General features: G+C 46.0%; 1 protein-coding gene across 1 annotated transcript in view; it reads right to left on the reverse strand.

Annotated features, from left to right (window-relative positions):
- Positions 1–8,004: 8,004 nt before the first annotated feature.
- Positions 8,005–13,971, reverse strand: part of MTR (5-methyltetrahydrofolate-homocysteine methyltransferase) — a 454,402-nt gene continuing 448,435 nt past the window's right edge. Inside the window, exon 33 of the mRNA XM_078648574.1 lies at positions 8,005–12,293. Coding sequence (XP_078504700.1) covers positions 12,204–12,293 — 90 coding nt within the window. The 3' untranslated portion in view covers positions 8,005–12,203. The remainder of the gene's footprint in view (positions 12,294–13,971) is intronic.

The raw sequence follows: 13,971 nt of genomic DNA on the forward strand, positions 1-13,971 counted from the left end.
GTTTGTGCATGCTCCGGTACTGAGAGATAGTGGTACATAACCCAGTGTCACTGAAATGTCCTCCTCTTGTCTCCCATGCCTGCAGATCAAAGTCCACCAACGTAAGGCCATATGGAGGGCCATTGCACACAGGGTGCGGGCTCTGGGTGTCTCCAACCGATGACACATACACTGTCACAAGAGGTGGGATGACATCTGCCGGCTGTGCAAAAATGTGGCAGAGATGATGCTGGGGTTGCTCCATCGGACTGGCAGGTTGGCACGCCGGAGCATGACACCACTAATGGCACGCATCTTGGCAGTGACACAGAGCCAGAGATGGATGCATGTTTGAAGGACCATCAGCAGAAAGCTGGGGGTGAGTATTCTGGGAAGGGTGACTTTGGTTGTGAGTGACTGCATGTATTCCAAGCCTGAGCCAGTGCAGAGCTCTGTGATGTTGCTAGTTTGATGCAATGGCTTGTAAGTGGCCTCTGTGTTGGGTGCAGCTGTCATGCATTATCGCTGCATGTACTTTCTCATGTCATCGATGTAATGGGCCTTGATGTTGCATTCGGAGTTGTGGCCTTATAGCATCGGCTGCATTGGGGTAGTCCGGGACATCCGATGGCAGTGAACGGCAGTGTGCCTCATCTGAGTGTGCTTTTATCAATGTGTGCAGTGCCTGACCTCAGAATTGTGAGAACTACACTTCTGACACCAATGTGCAACTGTAGTTTTAGCCCAAAGTAAACATGGTGGATGAAATGAGCTCTTGGCCATTGCGAACTAATAATTAGGAGTCTGTATCTGTGTAGTCCTCTTATGGTGCCTCCATATGTGACTGTGACAACACGTTGGGAGGTACATCTTTTCCACCCACAGGGACCTAGGTATGCTCAGAGGGATCTGTATGTCTAGTTACACAGAGGCACAGGCAAGCTATTTAGCTGTGTGGGCATCACATGGGTCAATTATGCATGAAACCATGCAATGTTTGACTTTGGATTTAAGGTTGCACAATGTGACTGCACAGGGTGGTGTGCAACAAGGGGGTATCATCTTGTTTTGTTCTTTGCTTGCATATGATGTTTGTGTGAATGGCACTAAACTGAACCTATGTCTCTGTCTCAGAATCTACAGTGGGCATAGAAGGACAGGGGACGGACACCAGTGGTGAGGCATCAGGCACGACTGCTACACATGAGTACACTGACACTGATATGACCAGGACCTCGGAGGGGGACAGGAGTCTGCTTGAGGAATCACAGCCAGAGACACCTACCTCAACGTCAGTTGATGCCAGCGGTAACTCCTCTATGTTGGCAGGAACAGGGAGCGGAAACTCTGCCTCCTCTTCCACCACACACGTCCAGTGCCCACCCTACCAGCTACTTCCACTAGTGCTGCAAGTGCCCGCGGCCCTAGGAAGGGAAGAGTATCCTTCCTCCTAGGCACTGCTGCCCGTCTCTCTTGCTGCCCTCAGTGTTGAGACTGTGGACCTTTCCGCCAGCTGTGTGTGGGTCAGACAACTCTCCTGAATGCTTTCCTAGACCATGACAAGAAGTTGGCACAAGTAGTTGCCTTCTTGGAGGGCATTCATTCAGACGTGGGTGGGCTACACAGGATTGTCCAGTCTTTGCCCTCTACAGCGACGGCAGCCATTCAGCTGCCACAGGCTCAGAGTCCAGCTCCAGTCCCTTTGGTCACCCCCCTGACAGTGGCTACATCTGACGAGAGTGACCATACACCACAGACCTCAGGCTCAAGACACACCACACGCGCACACAACATCAGTACCCAAAGCGGGCCAGAGCACAGACACCATCCCCCAAACAAACCAGTCACCCCCGAGCCCCAAGGCAAAAGCCCTTCAGGAGACACACTGGGCATCAAGCCAAGACGCAGGACTCAAGCTCACATACCTCAAAAGCATACCCATCCAAGGACACCTCCGTCCCAAAAGCATCTCCCAAAGAAAAGTAGACAGTTGCCGTGCCTGCTGTAAAGCTGGTGCCTGCTAAGAGTCCACAGAAAAAGCCCTCTTAGGCAGATTCACCCGCAACCTCAACTCCCATCCACACCCCTGTGAAGCAGGGAAAAGAGGGCACTGTAGGGGTTTCACCTGGTCAACAGGGGATGGAGGGGAAAAGGCAATGCCAGGCCAACCGTACCGTCGGATCCAGCAGGTCCCCAGAGGGAAGGCCACCGGCTGCACCTGATGAAGCTTTAGTAGAGAGTGTGCCTGTTGTGCCCACCCCACCTCCCACTCCTACCAAGACCAAAATTCCATATCGAGTCCCCAAGAAGTAGAAAGGAACCCCTACATATTCTCCCACCCACACTGCGTCTCACGGCAGCATGTCTCTGCCTCCACATGCCACAACACCACTCGGTCAAAGCAGCCCTCCGGCTCCCAAAGCCACTGATGCGTCTACCTCAGCTGGTCTTCTCTCTCCAGGGTCCAGTCCTCCAACTGGCACGGACACTCAGCCACCTCCCAGTCCGACTGACAGCCAGGTCTGAGGCAAAGTTCACCTCACACACCTGTCTCTCCCACAGCAGTGCCTAGACTGCCCATTGTTATCCCCTAGCTGTGTTGCTGACCATGGCAGTGTACAGTCTCACCCATTCCCTGTGCAGGGTGTCATGCACACATGTGCCTAATTTGAACTGTGGACAGGACCCACTGGCCTGGTTGTTCGTTCCTGTGTTTGCCCATTCCCTGTGCAGGTTCTTATGCCTACTTTGAAGTATGGACTGGCCACTTGCCTTGCGGTTCATTTCTGTGTTTGCCCATTCCTTGTGCAGGTTCTCCTACACACGTGCCTACTTTGAAGTATGGACAGGCCACTGGCCTTGCTGATAATTATTACTGTGTTTGCCCATTCCCTGTGCAGGTTCTCATGTACCTACTTTGCACTTTGTACTGGCCAATGGCCTTGCTGTTCATCACTTTGGATGCCTATTTCCTGTGCAGGTTCTTATGTACCTACCAATGGCCTTGCCGTTCCTTCCTGTTTGCCCATTCCCTGTGCAGGTTCTCATGCACACATGTGCCTACTTTGAAGTATGGACTGGCCACTGGCCTTGCTGATCATTCCTGTGTTTGGCCATTCCCTGTGCAGGTTCTCATGTAGCTACTTTGCACTTTGTACTGCCAATGGCCTTGCTGTTCATCACTTTGGATGCCCATTTCCTTTGCAGGTTCTCATGTACCTTCTTTTCACTTTGTACTGGCCAATTGCCTTGCTGTTCATCACTTTGGATGCCCATTCCTTGTGCAGCTTCTCATGCACACATGTCTACTTTGAACTGTGGACTGGCCACTGGTCTTGCTGTTCATTCCTGTGTTCGCCCATTCCCTGTGCAGGTTCTCATGCACACATTGGCCTACATTGAAAAATGGACGGGCCACTGGCCTTGCTGTTTATTACTGTGTTTGCCCATTCCCTGTGCAGGTTCTCACATACCTACTTTGCACTTTGGCCAATGGCCTGCTGGTCATCACGTTGGATGCCCATACCCTGTGCAGGTTCTCATGTCCTACTTTGCACTTTGTACTGGTCAATGGCCTTGCTGTTCATCACTTTGGATGCCTATTCCCTGTGCAGCTTCTCGTGCACACATGTGCCTACTTTGAACTATGGACTGGCCACTGGTCTTGTTCTTGTCTACTTTTGATGCCGATCTGTGTAATATGTAATAAAGACAGAAACTCTTGTTGTCTGCTTAGTCAGTGTCCTTGCTAAATAAATGGTATTCTGTATAGGTATGGTTTAATGTGACACATGCTCTGTATGCTACTTTAACATTGCCAATGGCTTGTTTCACATGTTATCACAGTTTGGCAGATGCGACGCACGTCAGTTCTTCTTGACTCTGAGGCTTGGGGGGTTGCAATGGCGGTTGTTTGGGATGACCTACTGTTATCCTAATCATTCTATGGTTAGGTTTGCTAAATTATACACGTCATGTTTGGATGCACCGCCAGCACCGAGTGGGATTCTATCCACAGGATTGCAGGCAGGCTGGCCAGGCTCCATCATGTCTGTGTGAACTTCCTTGAAGTGTGAACAGCACTGTTGGTGTATGGTCATCTTGTGATGGCCTATCTTCCTAGTCACACGGGTACATTTAAATGTGTGCACATGAGTGGTCATGAAGTGTGCAGTGTGAAGGGGGTGTCTTGGTCAGTAGTGTTGATGTGCGTGTGCCCCTGCAATGGCAACTGCACATATGTGTCACCCAGGAGCTGAGTGCCTGTAAGTTTGATTTGTCAGCCCTGTGCTTGTGATTGTGTGCACATGTGGGAGTTGTAGGTTGTGCACTATGCAGTGTGTTGGTGTGTCCTTGCACTCCTGGGGGACACCTACTTGTTCTTGCTGCCAGTTGGGAGTATGCAGAGTGTGTAACAGCCAAGTATGTGTTGTGGTTTGTTGATCAGCCATGTGTCTTGTTAATGTCTGTGCTCACTGTGCAGACCTGCCCCACCACACTGACATTGTGGGTACGTTTTCTCATGAATTGCTGTCACAAGCCATTTTTGCGTCCAGTATGGTATGTGGAGTTACACCATCCCCTAGCTTTGCTTCTGATGCCTACCCATTGTGAGTGACTCCTCCATGTATTTGTGTATTGTACACTCCTGACCTGTCCACTACTGACATACACACCACTTCACTCTCATGTCACCTATCCCCTTGGGTTGCCAGTATGTTTGCCTCCCCACCACTTCATTTGTTACACTGTGCTTTGTTGTGCTGATCTGTGCACAGGACAAATGTGCCACTCGTGACAGTTTTCCAATTAGTTATGTGTGATTTTCTTGTACTTGTCTGCAGTCATGGTTGCTCATGTGCAGTGCAAATGTTTGTGCTGCACAGTCTTCTGGTCATGTTGTTTGCACTTGGCTGTCCCTGAGTTGTGCATCTTAAGGTGTTGGGTTAGCTGTATGTGTATTTGCTGAGGTACTGCTACCCTTCCCGAGTGTGATGTTGTCTGTGTGCTGTGCTGATGTGTGTTGTAGGAGTACATGGTGTGGCACTGAGATGTGTGTGATACTGATTTGGTTGGTGTGCACATACTGCTTGTTGTGCATGCAGTGCTGTCAATGTATGTTGCCTTGTACTTGCCTGGCGTGCATCCCCTGATGTACAGCTGAGTTTGCAATGTGTTGGATTGGCATGTGCATCTGTTGTGCTTTTGTTGTGGATGTATGCAGTGTTTGGCCTGTGTTGGCTCTTTCAGCTGACAGATGCTGTGTGTGTGATGTTCTATTTGCATGACATTGTGCTGGAGTTGTTTGTGAATTGTGATACATTCAGATGTGTGTTGCAAGTGTAGTGTGCAATACTTGTGTGTCTGTCACATGCAGCAAGGTGGATTCTTGTTCTTGAGCTTGTTTTGAGTGCAACTTGGTGGTTTTTCCTTCTATTTTCGACTTGTCACGTGTCAGAATTGGGCATGGGCATGTTGACTTGCTGGGTGGAGTGGTCTGTCAGTGTTAGCTTATTGTCCCCTTGATCCTAGTTTGTGTCCATGATTGTTTTGAGATTATGCAGTTCTTGTTTGTGTTGGGGTATGGTGTCTGTGCATTGGTCCCGAGTGACAATGTTGTGTACTCCTGTTCTGTCTGGGGTCCCATTGTCTTTCCACTGTTTGGCTGGCCATATGTGGGCTTGTTGGACTTCTGTGTCTGTTAGGTTTGTGTTTGGCTATTGTTTTTGTGCCAGCATTGGTTCAGGTATCCCGGAGTGTGTGTGTGATGTTCGTGGATGCACCCCAGGGAATGTAATTGTTTGTCAGTGTACTCACAGGACATTATTTGCACCCTTATGTGTGTTTAAGACTGGTGTCGAGTGGTGCAGCTGTGAGGTGGGTGGAGGAGGGGTATGTGTGAAGGATCCAATTTGTGTTTGACAGTCAGGCAGTGTGACAATGGGCCATGAGTGTTGTGCTGATGACATACCCGTGTCAAGTAACTTGAGACAGGTGTGTGGCTGATCACTGTTTGCCTTCAGACACTTCCTATCATCCCTGTGCCTATGCATGGCTTGCCGCCTCCCCAAGTTTTGCACAGAGGTCACTGTGGTATAACTTCACTCACTGTGCCACCGATGTCTGATTTGATGGCCTAAGGGTGTTGTGATAGGTTCCTTCTCTTGCATGTGATGTACACATGCTTTGTGGCTTGCTCCATGACTTTTCAGCACTGTCCACCTCACTTTTAACTATCCCATGTATTGTCCTCCATTGCTGCTGACATCTGGTATGTGTATGTGACTGTGTGTCAGTGTGGGGTGTGTCTGGGTCACTTGGCAGGCAGTGTGTACAGTTAAGTGGTTGTTCATATTCAGTGTGAGGCTTGTAAAGCTGGATTCATTGCAGGTGGGACCGGGTGGAGGGGACCGGGAGTCTGGTTTGGCGCTCCGCTGTCGTGCTTCCACTGTCTCTGGTTGGGTGGTTTCTCTGCTGCAGTGTGACGGGCTGTTTGGGCCATCCTGATTTGTAGAGCGGTCAGGACGTCATTCCGCACGACGGTGGGTCTCTATTGGCTCCCACTGCCAAGGGGGCGGGCGCATTTTTATGGCGGTTCACGTCCCACCGTGGCGGACGTGAAATGGGCTATTTTTGCCCATTGTAATATGGCAGGTGTGAGGATTGCTGCGGACGTGCGGAAAATGAAATTTCCCACCAGCACCGCGGAGGTGCCTCCGCCCGCCATCATAATGAGCCCCTTAATCAGAATTAAAGGTTTGGTAAAAGTCACAAATTGCAAACTTGGCTGAGTGCCAGTAATAACGTGGCAATGAGTATAGTAACTCCTGAAGTTATGGTGATAATGTTGTGGCACTGGTACTGGATGTAAGTGTAGTGGTACCTGTAACAGCTATTGGCATTGTAAAAGGCAATGCCTTTTATTTATGTTTTAAAAACCAACACTTAAATAAAAGGCATTGTCATTTAGAATGCCAATAGCTCAAACTCTGGCAAATGTGAGACCTGTTGCATTGCCATAGTGAAAGCGCGCATGGCACGCTGGTAATACATAGAAGAGCCCGCAATTGCTGTGTCCAGCAAGTGCTGGGGAGGCAGCCACAGTGAAAGCGTGCAAGGCTTGCTGCCACTATATAGGAGTGCCCGCCTCTGCTGGCGTCCAGTGAGTGCTGTTGGGGGGGTGGGGGGGGAGAGGGCAGCCACAGTGAAAGTGCGCATGACGTGCTGCTACTATGTAGAAGCAGCCGCCATTGCTGGCTTTCCACAAGTGCTGGTGGGGGGCAGCCACAATGAAAGTGCTCGTGGCACGCTGCTAGTACATAGAGGCATCCACCATTGCAGGTGTCCTGCAAGTGCTGGGGGGCAGCCACAGGGAAAGGCAAGCGTGCATGGTGCGCTGCTAATACATAGAAGCGTCCGCCATTGCTGGCATCCCGTGAGTCCTGTCTATATTAAATAGTGCTCCAAACCTCTAATGAAAGCTCCCGTATTAGGACACATGTAAAAGGGCCAGTCCTAATCGGAGGTAACAACAGAAGACAAGGAGGTACTAAGGAGGAACTGATAAGCCTATCAAGAAATCAGGAGCCAACATTTACAAAGGACAATGACTCAAGTCAATGAAAAATATGGGTGGAGAGCGGGCGGAGCTAAAAGTCCATACCTGAATACAGCATGGCACGCAGAGCAGCGCAATCGCTGCCCAGGCTCAACCTAATAAAGCACTCCAGTTGAAAAAAAGTTTGCTTCTTGTACATAGCATACATGTATGAAATAAGGAAATGAATGTGTGTTGATTGAGTGTATTTTTCAGATGTAAAGTAGAACTTCAGGCATTGCAGTAAACCAATTACAAACAAGAAAATGTTACTCAAACTCTAAAAACCAAAATTTGTTAGATGTAGTGCTGTCAAACTCCTGTGGTTCGTCTCTTCACATTTCTTGCACCGGACATATTTCAACAGATTTACAGTTCTGTCGGTGAGTTTACATTCTAAAGGAATATTCAAGCGTCTCAACAAAAAGTTTGAAATAAATTATGGTTTATTGTGTTTCAAAATGCCATCAAGTGGTTCAGAGTTTGAAAAAGGCTTACACATTGGTAAATCAAGTGACACTTTTTACCGCAGTTTTTCTCAACACCAGGGAGATAAAAGTGCTTTGCAATTATCATCAAGACATTAAAATGCACTGAGATAATTAATGATGCCTTATCTTATACTGGCACATTGCAACACATTTTAAGAAATGAGGATCCGCAGAAAATGTAGGTCAAGGTGTTCCCAGGATAACTATGTGAATCCACAAATGCCCTGCGAATATGTATGTACAAAGTTGGACAAAAGAAATTGATTACTAGTTTTCATAACAAGCGTATGCTGGGACACATATATACGAGCATAGACATCACTCAGCTTGCATGGAAAATGCTCACCTTTAGTCAGTGAAAGAAACAGACTTCACTGTTAAATAGCAGCACACCCTGTGATAAAAGTATTTCCGAACAGCACAACATATATAGAATATGGGGACGATCACATTGAGCACACAGCTCAACATTCATATAAATCACTGAGTTCCAATAAGTCATGAAACACTTGAAGGATTTCAAAAACAAGCACTACACCAAAATATGAGTGCTACATTTTTTCTCAGTGTAATTCTATTTGGTTTTCAATACTCAGGTGTAATAAAAAATAGATATATTTTTTATTTACAATTGTGAGACCACACAGACTGCCCGGCTCCTTTCCTCCCTACCAATCAATTCTTGGACCAACTCCTAAAACTAGGAGACAACTGTCGTCAGCCTGGTTTACGTGTCATACTATAACCGCAGCGCTTCACAGCACTGTGCGCGTCTGATACATCGATTCATAGTTACAAAAAAGAGATTTACTTCAGTATGATGAAAATATAAGCTAGTTTATTTCTAAAGCCTACTTTATGTTAGTACAAAACTAAAAATGCAAATATTGGTGATAAATATAAGCATTTGTGTTGATCAATGAAGTCACTTTTCACAAAATGAGGACAGTTGTTTAAAAGTGGTCAAAACCAAGATAATTATCAGCATTATGGAGCTAATTACGGTGGTGGGCAGACTTATGTATCCGAAACGAGACCGCCCGACAGTCCGTTGGCGGTCCCAACATAGGCATTACAATGCCACCGCCACCATGGCGGTCATAATGCCTATATTTTGTGTTGCGGCATGTGCTGCTAGCTGCAGCACACACTGCAAGACAAAAAGGGGACACTGCACATATCCCTGCATTACGTGGCAGGCACCATGTAGTACTTGCCATATAGTGCAGGGATTTGTATGGGGGCACCATAGGTGCCCCCAGTGCCTATATTTAGGATGCAGGGGGGAAGGGGCCTGCTTCGGGCCCCCAAAGTCCCTTTCGGACTGCCTTTTCATGGCGGGTTACCTGCCATGTAAAACGCAGGTGGAAAGGGACATCAAAATCCCTACAGCGGTGCCTGGTAGGCACCGCCACCGTGGGAGGAATAGGATTCCCCTTGGAACCGTGGCGGTCGGTCTTTCCACCAAGCCCACCATTGTAATGTGGCAGGCTTAAAACCTGCTTACGATGGTGGTGAAACCGCCACTGACAGGCTATCGGTGGCGGTTTCATCACCATAGTAATCAGCCCCTTAGTGGGGTTGAGGACAGGTGGGATAACTTGTATCTGCAAACATAGTGCTTGTTAAATGGGCACAGTTCATCTGTTATTGACCGTGTGAAGCAAAACAAACAATGGAGACAGAAATTACATCACTCTGCTCCTCTGAGGGCCTAAATCACAAAACGAACATAAAATAGATAAACTACCAATTGCAGAAATAAGCAAGTGAACAGGATTTTTCTTTGAACATTGTAGACTGTTCTCCTGCCTTTGCAACACCCGTGGGCAACAGTCTTGATATTACAATGCGATATAAGATGCTGAAAAGGAGCACCATTATGGCACCTAGCAGAACCACAGGCAAATATTTCCCTAATTACTCATCTACATTATGATTACTTTATCTCAATGTACCTTTTAAAATGACTTGTTTGTACAGTATGCTGCAAAGTGGAATCTAATGTTATTAATTATTTTACTCTTTAAATGTAAAAGAAATACAATAGAAGATTTAAAAAAAACATGCTTTCCTGTGAAATTTGCATTTAATCCTTCAGTGAGAGCAGTCAGCTCTTGGTCTGAAAATGGAGTTAACCTTAAATTATCAGACCTTGAGTAAAAACTCTTCAAGGAATTCTCAACTATGCTACAAACTCTCATTAACTTTGCATTTCTAAAAAGTGGCTGCAGAAATAGCGACCACAGGTAGAAATCATATTACATTATTTCAATCTATATTAAGACTCAGAAAATAAGACAAAAACATGCACCAATTAAGAATCACAAATGCCACATGGATTCATCGGTATGGTGAGGTTAATTCGTAGAGGTTAAAAGGATAATCTCACAACTACAGGTGAGTTTTGTCGATGTACCTGATTTACACAACCGCTTAGCTCTACAGGGAGTGAGAACTAGGGCGGTTGTGATTGGAGTCTTGGTCACCATAAATGTTATTCTCATTTTTCCCTGAGCTTTCGGTCATCCGTGAACATTTAAATATCAATAGAGGATAATGTTTTCCAGCTCCAAGCACTATTCTCCTTATATGTGAGGACTAAACGTCTGCAGATAACCAAGGAGGACTAATCTCTAGTCATTTTAGCTCACAATTTCTACCTACTGGTCAACAAAGTGGTCAGGAATTAAATCAATGTTCTTGAAGGCTGATCAAATTCGGGGGACTGCTAAACATCCCTATTATAAAGACTAAAGGCTGGTGTAATGGTACCCCCTTGTTTGAGTGATTTATGAGACACCTGTGAGTTGATGTTATTTGGTTCCACAATACCGGGGGCGCACCACCCCCAGACCATTCTAAGAGGCTCATACTCCATGTCTGTGCAAAGGCTACAGTGTACTGTGGCCTCTGGAAAGAACATGACATTTTACAGGATTTGTCCAAAACCAATAGAATGGTTTTAACATTCTTGACAATATATCATCTGAAAATGGTCCACTCTCCCTTTCAGAAAAATAGATGAGAACGCTGCCACTGGCCAATGCCAATGTATAAAGCATATTTGGTACAAGTTTCTGCGTGCTACTGGCATTCAAGGCACATGGAGGCCAGATATTTGCAGCATATTGATATGATCACGTCCCTCCCATGCGCTGGAAATTTACCAGCGAAGTGGAGGTCCCAGACAGGTCTGAGTAGCAGCTAACACAATCCCAGTGTAAGTACTGATCCATAAAGACCCACATTTCGGGTGAACCATCTGTGGCATGAACTGAGAGCAGACGTAAAGAAATATTCTTGAAAAGTGCATGGTACACTTCTGCGTGTCACAAAACAACATACAAAAGTTTGGAAACACAAAAAGGAGAAAGCTGCAACAACTAAAACTCAATCTAGAGATACAATGTAATAAGGACTTGGACAGTTCAGTGAAAAATTCATGGGCTCCCTCAATTCAGTGCTTGGAGATTTAACAAAAGTCAAACAGTGGTTCTGCACCCAACGCTGAGAACGGAGCCAGCAGAAGAAACATTTGTTTGCCAAATTAAAAAATACATTTGTACACAACGAACAGTTTGGCTACTTACAACTAAACAAAAGCCAAAAGGAGGTTGCGAATAGTATTAGAAAATATGTTTGGCCAGCAGTGAGAATGTTTCACGTAAACGCCAGAACAGACATCCTTCACTCTTGGATAGACAGTAAGAGGTTCAATTGGGCATCTGGTCACTTGCAGTATTTTCTTACATCTCAGAACTATGCTGGCATCTTGTATTCCAGTGTTCCAGTGACAATGGACCTATTGTTTAATTTTAAAGAAACCTACATACAAGAAATAAAATGTTGCCTCCAACAGTACCTCCTTTAAATACGACTGCTCAGTCACCTTAATTGTAAGTATGGGAACAAGGCAAACAAATGACAATATTAAGTGATATTTCGAGAAAATCTTAAAACCATTATTGAAATTTAAAATTGCAATTAATAAGTAATAGTAATGGAGTAAAATCATCAGCAAGGATATTACAAAAAAAAGATTTTAACTTAAAATAGCAGTTGCTGAAGATAAAATACAGTATGTTGCTATGTATTTTTTACATCGTAAAAACATGAAATGGGAAAAGTGTTTTCTATTCCTCCGGATCATAGCTCAAAATGGGTGCCAACCATTTCTCCACTTCAGTCACCGGCATACCTTTCCTCAATGCATAATCTTCAACCTGAAGGGGAAAAGAACAAATCTTGGTGTTAACTGCACACTGACCACAGACTAACAGTACATCGAAATTAGATTTTACCAAGCCTGAACTGGTAATTATCATTAGCAGTGCATTCAACCCCTCGTAGAGAATTTAGGATTATCTTGCAGGCTCACATTTAAAACTCTTTGCAGGAGACATGAACAGGGGTGAGGACTGAGCGGATGCTGGTCAAATAACAAGCATCTGCAATGCAATAGGGCTCGCATTTAGGCGTTTGAGCTATTTGGCATTGTAAATGACAATGCCATTTATTTATGTTTTGGTTTTTAAAACATAAATAAAAGCACTGTCAAATGCGAGACCTGTTGCATTCCAAATGCTTGCTTAAAAGTGTGTGTGGTGGGGTTGCAAACAGAAGGTAGCAGAAGGAGCACAGACTGGGAGGGTGTGGGGAAGCCTCTACTTTCGATGCTTATTGTAGAATTTGGTCTTTGGTGTTGTTACTTCGGAGTCAGCTCTGTTTTTTAGGTCGAGCCTGGGCAGCACATGCGCAGCTCTGCGAGCTATGCTGTATTGGAGTAAATACTTGAAGCCCCGCCCACTATCTGCCCATATTTGTCAATGGCTTGGGTCATTGTCCTTCGTAAATGCTGGCTTCTGGTTTGTTATTAGGCTTGTTAGTACCTCCTTAGTACCACCTTGTCTTACAATGTAACCTCCCATGAGGACTGGCCCTTTTACTTTGGTTGTTACACACAGTACATCTTCTTTGGTCTATAAGCACAATTTTTTTTATGAGTTTCTCTTACTGCAGGAGCTGCTGTCATGCGCAATTGTGACCACCGGCGTGTTTAACTCGTAGCAAACGGGGAGCTCTTCAGGGGCCATGGGAGACAGAAGGGGGCAGCTCAGCGATGCCTTTAGGGAGGTCAAAGGTGCCTGATGTCAATTCCGCTAGATCTGACGTGTTTATTTTCTGAACTAACATTTATGTTAAACATAAATATGCTTTAGGTTTGCTCCTCCACTCACTTGCGAAAAATCGTGACTTCAACAAACACATCCGCCCCGTTGGTAAAAGGGTACAGAGGCCCATTTGCCTTCGGAATGGCTGCTCCAAATCTCACTAGGCCACTGGCGGTATCCGAACAGCACAGACACAGCCCAAATCGGTCACCACGCTACCCAAAAAACAGCCTACAGCTGCAACTCAGAAACGGCCCATGGACCGAGTACCCGCCTTACCAATCCGATTCTGGGGCAAACAAGGAACAAGAGCTTATGTCTCCTGTGCATACAGGAACCCTGAAGTAAGAGGAATGGGTTATGACAAAGCTATGGCTCGGATTCCAAGCTGGAGGTAGGTGACACCCTCAAGATATAAAGGTGTGTCTCTACGCCACACTTGAGTAACTCTCAAGAAACTCAACATTTAGGTGGAAATAGGCACAGAATGGAATCTTCAGATCATGCAGGAAGATTTCTGGGATTGGAAAAGCTTCCTCTTCATAGGGATCATGTCAGCTCACAATGAGTCAAACAGCAGGTGCGAACAGAAGGTGGCTACCAACATCTGGGAGTAGGAGCCCTAAAAGTGGAATGTCAGGATACAGAGGGGCGGATAATTTCACTGTGCTGAATCACACAGCAGACACACTTACAACGGGTTTGGGTAGGGCTGGTCCAAACACGGGCA

The sequence above is a fragment of the Lissotriton helveticus genome, chromosome 6, assembly GCF_964261635.1.
Source record: "Lissotriton helveticus chromosome 6, aLisHel1.1, whole genome shotgun sequence".
Lineage (NCBI taxonomy): Eukaryota > Metazoa > Chordata > Amphibia > Caudata > Salamandridae > Lissotriton > Lissotriton helveticus.